At 36.5% G+C, this 15,638-nt stretch overlaps 1 protein-coding gene across 1 annotated transcript in view; it reads right to left on the reverse strand.

Moving 5' to 3' along the window:
* Window positions 1-1,532: 1,532 nt before the first annotated feature.
* mdn1 (midasin AAA ATPase 1) overlaps window positions 1,533-15,638 on the reverse strand; it is an 81,055-nt gene continuing 66,949 nt past the window's right edge. Inside the window, exons 84-101 of the mRNA XM_056481776.1 lie at window positions 15,378-15,515; window positions 14,692-14,830; window positions 14,079-14,383; window positions 13,842-13,977; window positions 12,383-12,696; window positions 12,127-12,282; window positions 10,046-10,147; window positions 9,705-9,903; window positions 9,329-9,493; window positions 8,839-8,996; window positions 7,505-7,594; window positions 7,280-7,395; window positions 6,618-6,792; window positions 5,682-5,755; window positions 5,456-5,570; window positions 5,304-5,370; window positions 5,026-5,168; window positions 1,533-2,667 (exon numbers count right to left, since the gene is read on the reverse strand). Coding sequence (XP_056337751.1) covers window positions 2,482-2,667; window positions 5,026-5,168; window positions 5,304-5,370; window positions 5,456-5,570; window positions 5,682-5,755; window positions 6,618-6,792; window positions 7,280-7,395; window positions 7,505-7,594; window positions 8,839-8,996; window positions 9,329-9,493; window positions 9,705-9,903; window positions 10,046-10,147; window positions 12,127-12,282; window positions 12,383-12,696; window positions 13,842-13,977; window positions 14,079-14,383; window positions 14,692-14,830; window positions 15,378-15,515 — 2,778 coding nt within the window. The 3' untranslated portion in view covers window positions 1,533-2,481. The remainder of the gene's footprint in view (window positions 2,668-5,025; window positions 5,169-5,303; window positions 5,371-5,455; window positions 5,571-5,681; window positions 5,756-6,617; window positions 6,793-7,279; window positions 7,396-7,504; window positions 7,595-8,838; window positions 8,997-9,328; window positions 9,494-9,704; window positions 9,904-10,045; window positions 10,148-12,126; window positions 12,283-12,382; window positions 12,697-13,841; window positions 13,978-14,078; window positions 14,384-14,691; window positions 14,831-15,377; window positions 15,516-15,638) is intronic.

Genomic DNA, 15,638 nt, shown 5'->3' on the forward strand with positions numbered 1-15,638 from the left:
TTTTAATATCTCATCTCTAATAACTGATTTATTTTATCTTTGCCATGATGACAGTAAGTAATATTTGACTAGATATTTTACAAGACACTTCTATACAGCTTAAAGTGACATTTAAAGGCTTAACTAGGTTAATTAGACAGGTTAGGGTAATTGGACAAGTTATTATATAACGATGGTTTGTTCTGTAGACTATTGAAAAAAATTGCTTAAAGAGGCTATTAATATCGACCTTAAAATGGTTAATAAAAAATTAAAAACTGCTTTTATTCTAGCCAAAATAAAACAAATAAGATTTTCTCCAGAAGAAAGAATATTAGCAGACATACTGTAAAAATTTCCTTGCTCGGTTAAACATAATTGTGGAAATATTTAAAAAAAGAAAAAAAAATTCAAAGGGGGGCTAATAATTCTGACTTCAACTGTAAGTATAATAACAAGTACGAAAGTAATGTGGTCACATAAATTATGGATACAAAACATTGTTTTCTGCATATAACATTTGTTATAATTACCTTAAAAACAGAGCTGCTCATTTTGTTGTCCCATAACCCAGAAAAAAAACTATTGCGAAAACATGGATTCCACTATAGCAGTGCGTTTTTAGTTGTTTCTGAATTTAGTAAAAAATCTGGACTTCATCACTACTTGAAATAACTTCGATTTGGTTTACAACAACATAAATTAAGTTTACAATTGTCAAATTGAGGTTAGTTGTCAAAGTTAGAAATTTCATGTACACTACCTCAAAATATAGATTTTTATTAAAGGGATACAAAACATTCAAAAATGCAAATCTGCTTACCAAATTAATGATAGAATAACACTTCTTTTGACAGGAACTATCTGTTTAAAATTTTAAGCAATAAACTTTTTTTGCAACTAACATTATATACAGTTGAAGTCAGAATTATTATCCCCCCTGAATTATTAGCCCCCCTATTTTTTCCCCCAAATTCTGTCTAACGGAGAGACAATTTTTTCAACACATTTCTAATCATAATAGTTTTAATAACTCATTTCTAATAACTGACTTCTTTTGTCGTTGCCATGATGACAGTAAATAATATTTGACTAGATGTTTTAAGACACTTCTATAAAGCTTAAAGTGACATTTAAAGGCTTAACTAGGCTAATTAGGTTAACTAGGCAGGTTAGGGTAATTAGGCAAGTTATTGTATAACTATTGTTTTTTTTTGACTATATCAGAAAATAATATAGCTTAAAGGGGCTAATAATTTTGACCTTAAAATGGATCATAAAAAATTAAAAACCGCTTTTATTCTAGCCAAAATAAAGTAAATAAGACTTTCTCCAGAAGAAAAAATATTATCAGACATACTGTAAAAATTTCATCGCTCTGTTAAACATCATTTGCAAAATATTTTAAAAAGAAAAAAGAATTCAAAGGAGGGCTAATAATTCTGACGTCAACTGTATATATATTTTAAAAATGAAGACTTAAGTAAATTTGTTCAATACAAAACTCAATGAATCATTAATTCAGACCATAATAAAACCATCCATCCAAATGATTTATTATTATTATTTCCACAGTTATCAGCAAGAACCATTTCATGAACCGAGATGAGGAAGAAAACGACAGGAGAAGACGCAAACCATGTTACTGTTGCATTTAAACAATGTGTACATGATGTAAGTATTTTCTCGATGCTGCTTTCTAGAAGCAGAAAGGTGTGCGCGAACGGAACTAACCCACAGAAATGTTTAAAACTAGATATGCTTAGTAGTAGATGCAGCTATTGACTAGAAGTTTAAATACAGAACAGCGTTGACTGAAATCACAGACAACTTAAAAGATCTTGCAAAAGTTTGAAATTGTGCTTCTGGTTGGAAAGAGGAACCAACCAGTGATTTAGTAGTCAGAATCCTTCCGAGTCAGTACCAAAGAGGAGAACCATCTAGATGGGAACGGGAGGTGTTTTGTAAAGGCACATTATTATTTTTTTCAGGATTACCATAAACAGGTCTGAAAGTGATTACTGACATGCAGTTGGACTTTTGTTGTATGATCCTCTCAAACACTGGCAGTGCCATTCACACTATTGGTTTTTCACATTTACAAAATGATGCATGATAGAGAATGAGAGAAGGTGAAGGAAACGCTGCAGGGTTAGGAGGTCTCTTCAATCAATATTCAGTCAGTTCAGCTGAAATTCTTCCATCACATTTCCGAGTAGTTTTATAAAACAAAAAAATACAATAAAACAACATAAAAGATGTGCAAAGTCGATGTTAACGAGAGAAATTCCTTGCGATTGTGGCTATGAGAAGGAAAAACCACTTCCAACTACAAATTCAATGAAATTAAATGAAAAAGGCACATGTACAGCAGCCTGTCTAATGTCTTATTGTGTGTGCGTGTGTGTGTGTGTTTTGGGGATTGATGTTTAGGAGGACTAGCAGCAGTGGATCTTCAGTTTTTACAGTTGTGTCTTCTGGCCCCTGCACAATGGTGGTCCATCACTGTTCAGTGGCGGTCACCAGCTCAAACCACTGTCTCAGAGCATCACTCAGTGTCTCTGGGAGGCCGTTCACATTTCGCAAAATAACATAGAAAGGGAAGGGGAATTCCTCCATGTAAGACCGAATCTCGGGCAGCTCACCCGGCCCTTTAAATATGGGCACTTTGATATCCAATATGGAGTCCTGAAATTGAGAGAATCGTGGATTAATTCATGCACATTTAAATTCAGAATGCATATTTAGTGTGTTCCAGTAGTACGATCATTGATGTGTTATGTTTAATTATAATGATTACACCACTGTTTCCCAACCCTGTTCCTGAAGGCACACCAACAGTTCATATTTTGGACGTCTCCCTTATCTGACCTGTTAACCTCAGTTTTTGGAGTCTCTTCTTATGTTCTGAGTTGATTCAGGTGTGTTTGATTAGGAAGAGGTTAAACGTGTGCTGTTGGTGTGCCTTCAGGAAGAGGGTTGAGAAACACTGTATTACACTGAATGATCATGAAACATTAGTTTATCCATACCTAGATTTTTATTTTCACTAAAGTTAACTGAAATATTACAATAGGCACTTTACTTGTATTTAAAATGATTTCTATGCATCCAAAAAGAAAAAATAAACTTTAGCAAATTTGATTTGATGTGGACACTGAAAAAAGAAAAGCTCTGACTTTTATTGTTTTACATCATAACTACATTTAACAAATATAAATTAAGTTTTAATAATTTAATAATATACATATAACCAGGGCTTGACATTAACTTTATTGATCACCAGCCACTGTGGCTAGCAGTTTTCAAAATTACTAGCCACTCGCCATTTTCACTAGCCTCAATTTTGTTGTTGGGAAATATGTTTTATACGCATAGATTTGACTTTGACGTGCTAAAATGACTTGATTTAGATTTTGTGTTATGTCCACATGCCTCCTCAATCATTTTACTTTTTATGTGTGTTTTGTATGAGCTTGCTCAATAAGCCTGAGCAAATGGGTTGTGGTTTCATGTTGTTGCATTGCAATTAGTTTTTATTTCACACGACTAGGGCCAGACAGAATCTGCGGACATTTTTTGCTATTTCCGCACAGAATTATGTAAAAAATTTGCAGATTTATGCGGAATGACTTTGGGTGTATCGTAACTAAAAACTTTATATGTTAAACAAAAAATAATACATTTTTAACTTCTGTTTATTATTTACAATGCAAATCCTATTAGATCCATTTATATAGTAAACAAAGCAAGCCTCCTCATATATTACATCTACCATATATCTACTAAAAAACTGAAATTATTACTTTATAAACTGCAGTGTAAAAAAAATCATATGAATGTTTTCATATTCATCAATAATATTGCTGAAATTAATTGAAAAACTGAATAAATATAAATGTACACACATTTACACACAACTAAATAAACAGACTCAAAGATGGGCTGAAAATCTGAGGAAACTTGTGTGTGGGCCTACACATGACTTTTCAGGGCTCAACATTAAAGATTTACCAATTTTTTTCTCTGGCCACACCAAAAATAAATAAACAAATTAATTATTTATGCGCTACAAACTTTAAATCATTTAAAAAAAAATTTACACAAGCAAAATATAGCTGTATACATGCACTTTTTTTCAACAAAACCTTTCTTTAAAAAAAAAAAAAAGACTTTTTAAAAAGAATTACTGTCATGTATCTAAAAGTATGCACAGCAGTCTGTCCCAGATCACCAGTTACTATATATAAATGGAAAGTTAATCTCTTAAAGTTTAATCTATTAAACCAATTTTATTGTAAAGGATGATAATTAGACCATAGATAAAAAATAACTAAGCAAATGAAAGCAGGTGAAAACATACCATGTGTGATAATGAAAGGATGATCACGTGCACAGTGTTATCGTTAGGTCCATTAATAATATGTTCAAATAAAGGGAAACCGCTGCTGCTTACAAAAAACTGGAGCTTTTGAAAGCAGCAGGACTGTGGGCACACGAGCATCACTTTTTGTCCAGTCTATTTCAAAGCGAACTGATCGCACAATTTGTGTTTGCAGGCAATGTTGCTTCACGCAAGGAAATGGGAGCGCGCACGATTCATAAACACTCGCGCGCATCACATCAGCCATGCACGCGATACTAAAGCCCTCGTCGGTGAGTGAAGAAAGCCTACGTCTCACCATGTGCGTGACCATCCTCATTCGGTATTCGCCTGCTCCCTTTTGCTCGTGTGAACAGTTAGTCAGTTGTGCTGTCTCTTGATGAACTACAATTTAAAAATTATTTTCAACCTGCCAAAGTGGCTAGTGGGAGCTTCTCTCTAACCCGCCACAGCTGAAATCGACCTGCATTTGGCAGGTTGGCGGGTGTTAATGTCAAGCCCTGCATACAACTAATAAATAAACACTGAATAATCATCTAAAATAAATAAATATTGAAATCACTAATAAATTTGCATGATGTCAAAAAGTATGCAGTTTCCATTTTCTTAATCTAAACTTAACTGTAAATATACAGATTATTTTGCTTGAGAAGATTCCTCACCCTTGAGTTGGGATTATCCAACACTACAAATATGACAAAGACATTTGCACTGCGGGCAGCTTGAACAGCAGTGGCGACTCTCTCTTTCCCCTCCAAGAACAAACCCCGACCATCAGACACTATTAGTAAGAGCTGAGATGTCTCTGTTAACAGAAAAACAAAAAAAGGAGAGAATATTATGTATATTATTTCAGAAAATTATGAAAGCAAATAAATAACAGTCAGAACTGAAGGGCAGCATTGTTTACATCAATAGTGTAAAATGTCATCTATTTTACCAGTGTTTGTCGCACCAGGGATCTGCTGTTTAGCTGCCATAAACATGTTTGTTGAGGTCTCTAAAAACTGAAAGATAAAAATTGTTGGTCTTCATATTCTACATAAATTGAACTAAATGTAAACATTACATAAAAGAGAACGAGAGATTTACCTGAGCAATTCTGGTCTTTTTCTGCTGGAACTGACAGAGCCGCAGTATTTTGGCTCCTGTTTGGTCATTGAACTGTTGGTGGAAAGGATGAAGCAGCTGGACAGTCTCTCCAAAACTACAAAGAGTGAGTCAAAAGATGGATAAATTAATTAATATGTCAAGAAATCATCCTGGAAATTATTAAAGCTGATTAAAAAAAAGACAAGAAATAAATGAATGAACTGACCTGCAGACAGAGACCTGACCCACTTCCAGAAGGGTGAGAGCGTTCACTATCACAGAGACCGACTCAAACGCCAGCTACACAGCAGCGGACACACAACAATTCAAAACACAATGAACATTCAAAATAAATGTTACACACATGTTATTTTTAATGGGTTATATTAGTAGTATCATAGTATAAGTGACATTAAAAAATCTGACAGTGACAATCTGCTTAACATTTGTACACAACAAATGTGTACCAGCAGTCACAAACCACCCAAACACTGGTTTCCATCAGTCATTAGATGGAAAAAAATGACAACAATAGCATGGCTGAAATCACATACTGTACTTTTACTAGAAGTAATTTATTGATTTAATATTGCATGGGTGATAAAACACAGGGATATTTTTTTAACAATGTAAATGATATGGTCTTTTTTAAACTGCATTCTAATACACTTCATCAATGTGAATGCTTTTGGACCATATGAGTTTTGTTTGTTTTTCTTTAAGTAGTGTCAACATCAATCATTTATCAATAAGAATCCAAATTATGGAGTATATAATAAATATAACACAGATAATTTTGGATATATAAAAATAAGACAGGAGCAGCGTGGTGGTGCTGTCACCTCATTTCTGTGTGGAGTTTGCATGTTCTCCCGTGTTGGCGTGGGTTTTCTCCGGGTGCTCTGGTTTCCCCCACAAGTCCAAAGGCATGTGGTACAGGTGAATTGGGTAAGCTAAATTGTCTGTATGTGTGGGAATGAGAGTGTATGGGTGTTTCCCAGTGATGGGTTGCAGCTGGAAGCTGCGTAAAACATATGCTGGATAAGTTGGCAGTTCATTTCGCTGTGGTGACCCCTGATTAATAAAGGGACTAAGCCAAAAAAAAAAAGAAAAAGAATGACTGACTATATTTAATATCTGAAATGCTATTGGAAGACTGTACCTGTTTGGTGTGGTTGTCCACCATACTGGAGGAGTCATCCACAGCCAGGCAGATCTGGTAGTTCCTCTTGCTGGGTTTTGTTCTCCTCAGCCAGATCTTATCCTTGCGAAACTGACTAGCAATGTAGGGAATAACCTTGCGCATGTTGAGCCGTTTGCCTGTACGGAAGTCTCCCCTGTATTAAAATCAACATTGTTAAAAACTGGTTTAAAAAAATACTCCACATATTCTGGGTCTGAATTGATAAATCTGAACCATGACATAATGCATAAGAAGCGTTTTTAAAGGGGTAGTTCACTCAAAATAAAAAAAAAGTTCCTCATTGGTCCAAAACATTTAGGAATAACTTTTTTTCCTGTTGAATTTAAACTCAGATTATCTACTGAAGAATGTTGAAAACAGCTAGCCATTAACGTTCATAATAGCGGAAGAAAAAAAAAAATCAATGGGTCCCGTTTTACAAAACACTTCAAAAACTGTTTCTTTGTATTCAAGAAACAATATTAAATGACTTTGTAACAAGTGGAGTCTGAGTAAATGATTGAATGATGAAATGTTGGACTGAACTACACCTTTATTTGATCATTCCTGTGGATTTGTATGGAAGAGGTATAAAAAGAAATCCTTCATTAGAGGTTGAATAGGAAGTTAGAGAGACCAACCTGAGTTTGGAAGCTTGTGTTGGCTCCAGGACGAGTCGGAGCTGCTCACAGAGCTGCTGGGACAGTGGAGACGTCAGGGTCTGGTACTGATGCCACAACGCTGCAGCAGCACTCTCCTTGAGGGACAACGGCAAAACACACAAATAAATACACACATGCACACATAAGCAAAATATATATACTAGGTGAGGAGAAGAAGCTTAGTCATGTGACTTATGGTGTCACCTCTTCATGTGATCCTAAAGTATGTCTCTGCCAGGCCTCCAACTGCAGCTCCATCTCTCTTCTCAGCTCCTCTGGGTTCATTAGAGGTGCCTGATAAAACACACAAAAGTGCTGCTCAATATATACGCAGTAAAAATAATATTATTGTGAAATAAGCTGAGGCAACGCAGTGGCGCAGTAGGTAGTGCTGTCGCTTCACAGCAAGAAGGTCGCTGGTTCTAGCCTTGGCTGGGTCAGTTGGCGTTTCTGTGTGGAGTTTTCATGTTCTCCCTGTGTTTGCGTGGGTTTCCTCCACAGTCTAAAGACATGTGGTACAGGTGAATTGGGTAGGCTAAATTGTCCGTAGTGTATGAGTGTGAATGAGTGCGTGTGGATGTTTCCCAGAGAGGGGTTGCGGCTGAAAGGGCATCCGCTGCGTAAAACAAATGCTGGATAAATTGGCGGTTCATTCCGCTGTGGCGACCCCAGATTAATAAAGGGACTAAGCCGACAAGAAAATGAATGAATGAATGAAATAAGCTGAATTTGCATTAAGCCTGGTTTATACTTCTGAGTCAAGTGATCGGCGTGACCCATGGCGCATGCAACTCGCGTAGCTGTCCATTCATATTTCTGTGCGCTGTTTCTGTTGCTCTGCAATAACACTTCGGAAACGCTAGTTGGCAGTAAGGTGTTTATGTTTTTCTGTGTCGAGTTTTTTCACTGGGGTTTTGTTTTTTCTGAATATTTCTTAATTTACAAGTGGTTCAAACTGGTTCAAAAGTGGTTCTCATTTTGAGGCAGGAACCGGCAGACGTGCAACAACTTTAACCATAAGGTAAACACAAAACTTTTCATCTGAAGCTCCTTTATGGGACTCCACACTTGTAAACAGTCGCTCCAACGGACTCGAGCGGCTCTCAGTCCCTCCCATACTCGTCAGCGCTTCCAAGCCGACCAATCACAGAGCTTGCGATACACGTTGCAACATTTTTTTGAGAGGTGACGACGGCCACGGTGAGGGCTTTGCGTCCACGCTTAGGCTGAGCCGTAGCATATGCGTGCGCTTGACGCAGAAGTCAATCAGCCTTTAGTCTTTAGTGTGACATGATTCTTCCGAAATCAAAGCAAAATATGCTGATTTGCTGAACGAAAAAATCTTATTATCATTAATGTTTTGTATTATTCTGAAGGATTATTTGATAAATTACAGCTCAAAAATAATTTGAAGTAAAATTAGAAATGTTTTGTCACATTTAATCTTATGTTCTTGCTGAAAAAGTATTCCTTTCTACAAAACAAAATTTGCAATGACCCCTTCCTTTTGAATGGTAGCACATTTTGAATCAGCGTACCTTTTGTGTGTCCATCAGTAGTTCCGGCACAGTGTGGATGGTGGACTCGTCGCTCCTCTCTTTCATCTCTTCTTCATAGGTGCTCCTCTGTGTCTCCGGCTTCTCCTTCTCTTCCTCACTGGCCTGTTTCTGTGCCTCCAAATCCCCACAGTCCAGACCTGAGAGATAACAGATCAATGTTAAACTTGCACACACAGGATAACTCTGTGTGTAAACACTTTAAGCATTTAACAGTCCACACTATCATACTAAACAATTTTACAGTATTGTTGAACCCCCGCATGCTTCTAGTTTTATACATCATCTCACAAATTCAATCTTAAAATATGTTTTGATCTGAGACATTTCAGTTGATGAATGCATAAAACTCACTAGCCATTTTATATCAAGCTTTGTGTTTTGTTACTTTTGATGATTTTATTTATCCTCAGAAAAAGTGTAATTTAAAGTATTTAAAGTTTGTTCACTAAACCATCACATTGTACTGCACCTTTTCGAGAAGCCTTATTGTCATTTAGCTTCTCTGGTTTAAGCTCCTGGGCTTCAACTGCCTGTAGGTCCTTCTCTTCCTCCACTTCCATCGCGATGTCATCTTCCTCATCCTCTTCTTCCTGTTTCACACCAGTCGGCTTCTGCTGCTCCTTACTCGCAGCATCTTTGAAAAATACATGTCCAGAAATATTTCTCAGGTGGTAGCTCCTTTATGTTCACTGTATATGTGCATAGAATATTAGTGTTTACTGTTTATATGTATTGTATAGAAGTCTTGTTGCAGGTCAAACTCAAACCTGCCTCAGTCATGGCTCAATGTTTTTCATATATATCATTTTGTGTGTATACAAATATATTATTGTGCACATTCTTACCATATGTCTGAGCATCATATCGCTCCTCTCCCTGCTTAATGTGCTCGTACAGGTCAGACTCCTGTTGTGTATCAGAGTGTGTCTGATCCTGTGTATTCTGCTCTGTTTTGTCAACTGTACGCAAGCGCTTATTCACACGCTCATTATAATCACCCATCGAGCGCTCATTATCTGCCTGCCCAGGTTTGCGCTTGAAGCTCTGGTGGAGGAGAAAGTAAGAGTGGTCATCAGTATTTTATTATTTTTCCATAGGATTTGAAAACTGCACAGCTTAGAAAGAGTAAATAATAAAAATAGCACATAATTGTCATGAGAAACAGTTATTTATGTCACACACTGACCTGCGTGTTTTTCTGCCTCTGTTTTTGTGAACTCATTCTGGCCATCAGCTTAGAGTCGTGCCCTTCTGACTGACTGGCATCTGCTGCTCCGCTGCCATCCTCCTGTGGACATGGGAATAAGTATTTTATTGATATAGTATGACAGATTTTTATGTCCAAATATATTCTTCAACCCACTTTAATGTTCACTGACTACTAGGGATGTAACGATTCACCTGACTCACGATTAGATTCGATTCACGATTTAGTCACGATTTTTAAAACCAATTTAAGGTGACGAGCCCTTTCATTGTTTTCTAAACGCTGCACATTTTTGCTAAATATATTTTTTGCCATAAATTAATTGCTATTTAATATATATATATATATATATATATATATATATATATATACACACACACATCTATATATATATATATATATATATATATATATATATATATATATATATATAAATAAAATATAAACAGACTAAAACTGTGACTGTGCTGGGATTTTACACATTTAAAAAAATAAATAAATATCAGCATATCTCTGTTTTCTGGCATAAGCTGAGGTCTTTGCATTTACAATGTACCCTGCTGAAAAAATTCTTTCACTGGGCACTGAGATGGCTGGTGTGGAGAAGTAAGCCTTTCCTAAACCAGAGAGCAGTGTGTACAGAAAGGCCCTCTGCTCCAGGGGACTGGCCACTGGCAAAAATAACTGATTACCAAATGACTAATTATAAAGTAGGATAGAGACAGGAGTTGAACATGATTATGAAGGTGAATAATTAATATTACTTGTATAATTAATTAGTATATGTAACAGTGTGACATGCTTAAGAAGAGATAATCTTGAATATTTTTAAATATTCAATAATAAGCAAATTATGAAAATATGCATGAACTAATTTGAAAAGAAGAGGGTAACAATAATCTAATAGCTGGCTCTGTAACAGAACAACTTTCTCTTTCAGTCTGAAAAGCATCTTCACACTTTCGTTATGAAAACACTGATGCATCGTGTGATCTCCATAGCACTCACTGGAGCAAGCGGAGCTGCAAATCATCCGGTCCGCGTGGTTTGGCTTATTAATAATTTTTTTTGCGTATAGAAGTCTGTGACAGTAGTTTTCACTGTGCTGACGGTTTATGTTCATCATATTCGTTGTTCTGTTAGTGTAAGTAAATGTATTTTTGCAGTATTTGCAGTTTGTTGTTTTGTGTGGCGCACCTCAATGCTGTCATTTTACTCTGCCGTCTCACCTCTTGCTTGCTGCTGATGTGCAGGTAAAGCGAGCTTGCGTCTGTAAACACAGTGCCTCCAAACATGTATCACGATTCGTTCAACATTTCAACCGGTTTGAATCATTACATATTTGAATCGATTTTCAACCGACTCACGGTGAATCGTTACATCCCTACTGAGTACTCTATGCCTATTGGGCACCATTAAATCACTGACAATGATGCAATAAAATCCATTAATCACCTTCCAGCTCAACCAATAACGAGAGTTTGGGGCATGGCTACTGTAGTAGACTGGCTGAGCCAGAGGGTATTGAGACAGTGTTGAACAAAGGTTGGTGAGTTACATTGTAAAAGAAATCAGAAGTTTGCCAAAATCCATTGGCTTGTCAAAATTTGCAGAGACTGGTGCTTTTACAAGATGGAGGAATGATTTTTTAAATAGAGACACCAAAGTTGCTGAGTTTTTTCTTGAAAGGCAAAATAAAAATGCCACACATTAGCTCCTTAATGTCAAGCTCTATATAATATAGTAGTATATTAAAAAGGTCAAAATTATTTTTTCAAAAATCACGTGGTAAATGTAGAGAGTGTCAGCAATTTAAATTCTACATAGTGACACTGGTACATAAAACAACACCCTTCACTTTTATCTCAGCTTAAATCATCAATATTGTGACTAAATATTCACAATACAGAAATTTAATTTGAAGAACTTATTTAAACATCCTTTACTTTTCCAGGCCCAGAAGACATTATAAATGTTGGCATAAAGTGATTGTCTTTTGTGCTTTTTTTAATAGATCTAGTTTTTGTAGAAGACATTTGCTAATATTAGAGTTTAGGCACCTCTTTCGCCTGGTCTTTCTCTGACGCTGCTCCCGCCAACTCTACAGCAGTGTCACTCTGAACGTTCTCCTCTCCTGTCTGCCCATCTGACGCATGTTCCTTCCTCTCTGCAGAGCCCAGCTGAGCTTCATCATCCTCACCACCATCCTCTTCCTCCTGCCAAATGTCAGATTGAAATGATCAGGCAAGTCTTTTCCATCTACAGGCTTTTATAAATACTGAATTCCTTGTAACAATTCACTTTAAAACAACAAACCTTTGGATCTTGGCCTTTATCAGCAGGTATAGTCTTGTCCTCCTCTGGCCCTTCATCCTGTCCTTTATTCTTCTCCTTGTTGTCATCCTCTTCCTCATTCTCTCCTCTCTCATCCATTTCAGGGTCTTGATCTTCAGATTTTTCTGCTTCTTCCTTCTCTTCTGTGTTATCTTCCTCTCCACGTTCCTCCTCCTGTCCTTCTTGCTGCTGCTCATCTGTCATCTCATCGCCACCTTCCTCTGGCTCATCTTTGTCTTCTCCAGTTTTCTCATCCACTTCCATAAGTTTGTCATCTATATCAAATGGATTCTCCTCTGAAATAAGAGTCAGAAGAGAAGTTTGAAAAACCCCAACCAACACACACACACACACATATATTACCTATATTGTAGTTTCGTTTCCTTCAGCTTTATTCATCAGGGGTCACCACAGCAGAACTTATCCAGCATATGTTTGACACAGCGGATGCCCTTCCAGCTGCAACCCAGTACTGGGAAACATCCATACACACTCATTCACACACATACACTTAGGCCAATTTTGTTCATCCATATTTTATTAATCTAATGTCTTTAGACTGTGGGGGAAACCAGAGCACCCGAAGGAAACCCACGCCAACACGGGGGGGAATGCAAACTCCACACAGAAATGCCAACTGGTCCAGCCAGGACTTGAACCAGCGACCTTCTTGCTGTGAGGCGACAGTGCTAACCGCTGAGCCACCAAGTCACCATATTATAGTTTATAAGGTACATTTCTTACATTACCATTACATTTCTGACTGTTTGTCAAGATATACGTTAAGCCGATTGTTATGTGCCTCTACTGCTGGACTTTCACACTGTAACTCTAATGCGGTCTGGCGGCACCTCTTGTAAATGAAGTGAAAGAATCCCCTACCATTCATGTTTTTAAAAAACTTGTTAAGACTATTCTTTTGAAAATTGCATATGAATACAAAATTATTTTAAGTATGTGTATTTTATGTGTATTGTGTATGTGTCTGTATGTATGCATGTACAGTGTGCATGTACAAATAAGTGTGCAAGCTATACAAATGAATAATAATAATACTTCTACTACTAATAAAGATAATGATAATAATGATAATAATGATAATAATAATAATAATAATAATAATAATTATTATTATTATATACTCTTATTTTATATATTTATCCAGAAAATTACTTTTTTATTCCACAAGACGTGGAGTAATGGAAAATTTTTTATATTTCTATCTCTAAAATAAATGACATTTTAAAAGCTATTAAACTTTTTTGTAATAAAATTCATTTTTGTAATAATATTTCATAATAACAATATTTTCACTCGGTTTCATCAAACAAATGCAGCCTTAGTAAGACTTAGAGGTTTATGTTGACCTCAAAACTTTTGAACGGTAATGCATTTTCTCACAGGTACAATAATTGCTGAAATGTCTGAATGTTTAACATACCATTTCCTTCTTCGCCCTCTTCATCTTTGCCATCTTCATCGAGGTTAAGCTCCTCTGGCAGCTCCATGGCTTCTGGTTCTGCTTTCTTCTCCTGCTTTCCATGGTACGGGTCTACTTCATTCTCATCAAACTCGCGCTACAAACAAACATAGACTTATTTTTGAACATTTACCCACTATTAAGCACTCTTCAACTAAGAGTTTTGATATTATAGAAAAGAAATGGTGAAGGACTGACCTCATCCACCTGCTCATGGATTTTCTCTTTTTCTTCCTCATCTTTTGGCAGATCTTTGTCTTGGCTCTTATCTTTGTTTGATTCTCCAGCATCCGTGTTGTCATCCTTTGCGACCAGCTCTGACTCTCCTTGATCCATTCCTGGACCAGACTCTTCTTCTTTATCACTGTCATCATCATTGTCCTCATCCTCATCATCTCCCCACATTCTCTCATCCAGCGTATCTGTCTGGCCATCTCCCAGATCCCCCATCTTCTTATCCAGCTCCTCGTCTTCTTCCTTATCAGAGTCTTCTTCATCCTCACCTAAACAGGAAATGAGAGATTGTTATGAAAGTTTTGCCAGTCTTTAATTAAAATTGTGACGTTTTCTAAACGACAATTTACATTTCCTAAAGTCATTATTAATTTTATTCTGTCATCTAATTTAACAGCATCATAATTTACTCAGCACCGTTAATATTTCTTCACCTGTCTGCACTTGCTTCATTAAGCAGTTAGTGCTATTTGAACTTTCTTCATCTCTTATTTTTTATTTACAGGACTTTGGACAGCCCAAGCTGTTTAGAAAATGCTTTATAAATTCAATAAACTTAAACAATAAGCTCAATCACCTGGTTCTCGGTCAGTTCCATCATGCATTTTTCCATCAAAGTCTTCAGACATCTCGATGGCATTGTCTTCCTCTTTAATGTCCTGTTTGTCTTGCTCCTCCTCCTCCTTGTCCTTACCCTCCTGAAAGGTGTCTTCAACCTGGACAAAGTATGGAAATTCACAGTGACTCCAGTTCCAATTTAATATTTAGCTCCAGAACAGAATTCTGTTTGACTCCAATTCAATTTACATTTGACTTTTGATTCAGTTTCAGATTTTAGGTTTGACTTCAGTTCAAAATTCAAATGTAACTACTATTCAGAATTCTTATTCCTTATAACTTTTTAAACTCCAGTTCAGAATCCAATTTCACTCTAGTTCAGAATCCAGTTAAACTCCAGATCCAGTTTAACGTTTAGCTCCAGAACAGAATTCCGTTTGACTCCAATTCAATTTACATTTGAATTTTGACTCAATTTCAGATTTTAGGTTTGACTTCATTTTAAAATTCAATGTAAGCACTGTTCTTTCAAATTCTTCTTCTTCTTTATTTATTTATTACTTTCATTCAAATTGTACTTTTGACTACAGTTCAGAATTCTGTAAGACTTCAATTCAGTTTGTATGTTTAACTGATTCAGTTCAATTACGCTTAAAGAAAATGTACAAATGGCTTCTTAACAACGATTAAGTCATGCTAACTCACCTGATCCTCATTCTCGATTTTGTCACTGACGTCTTTCACTCCTTCACCCTCTCCTATACCTCCACCTTCATAGTCATGGAACTCTGTCGCTCCCTCCCCATCTCCTCCTCCCATCAGCTCCTGGGGCAGACAATAGCCCTGCAGAGAGATAAGAGATGAGAGAAAGAAGAGACAAAAGAATAGAGAGAGAGCTTGTTAAGAAATTATACCGTATACACTGTTTGATGAAGAGCCGTGTGCTTGGAACCTTACACGCTTTAC

The sequence above is a fragment of the Danio aesculapii genome, chromosome 20 (assembly GCF_903798145.1).
Source record: "Danio aesculapii chromosome 20, fDanAes4.1, whole genome shotgun sequence".
In the NCBI taxonomy this organism is placed as follows: Eukaryota; Metazoa; Chordata; class Actinopteri; order Cypriniformes; family Danionidae; genus Danio; species Danio aesculapii.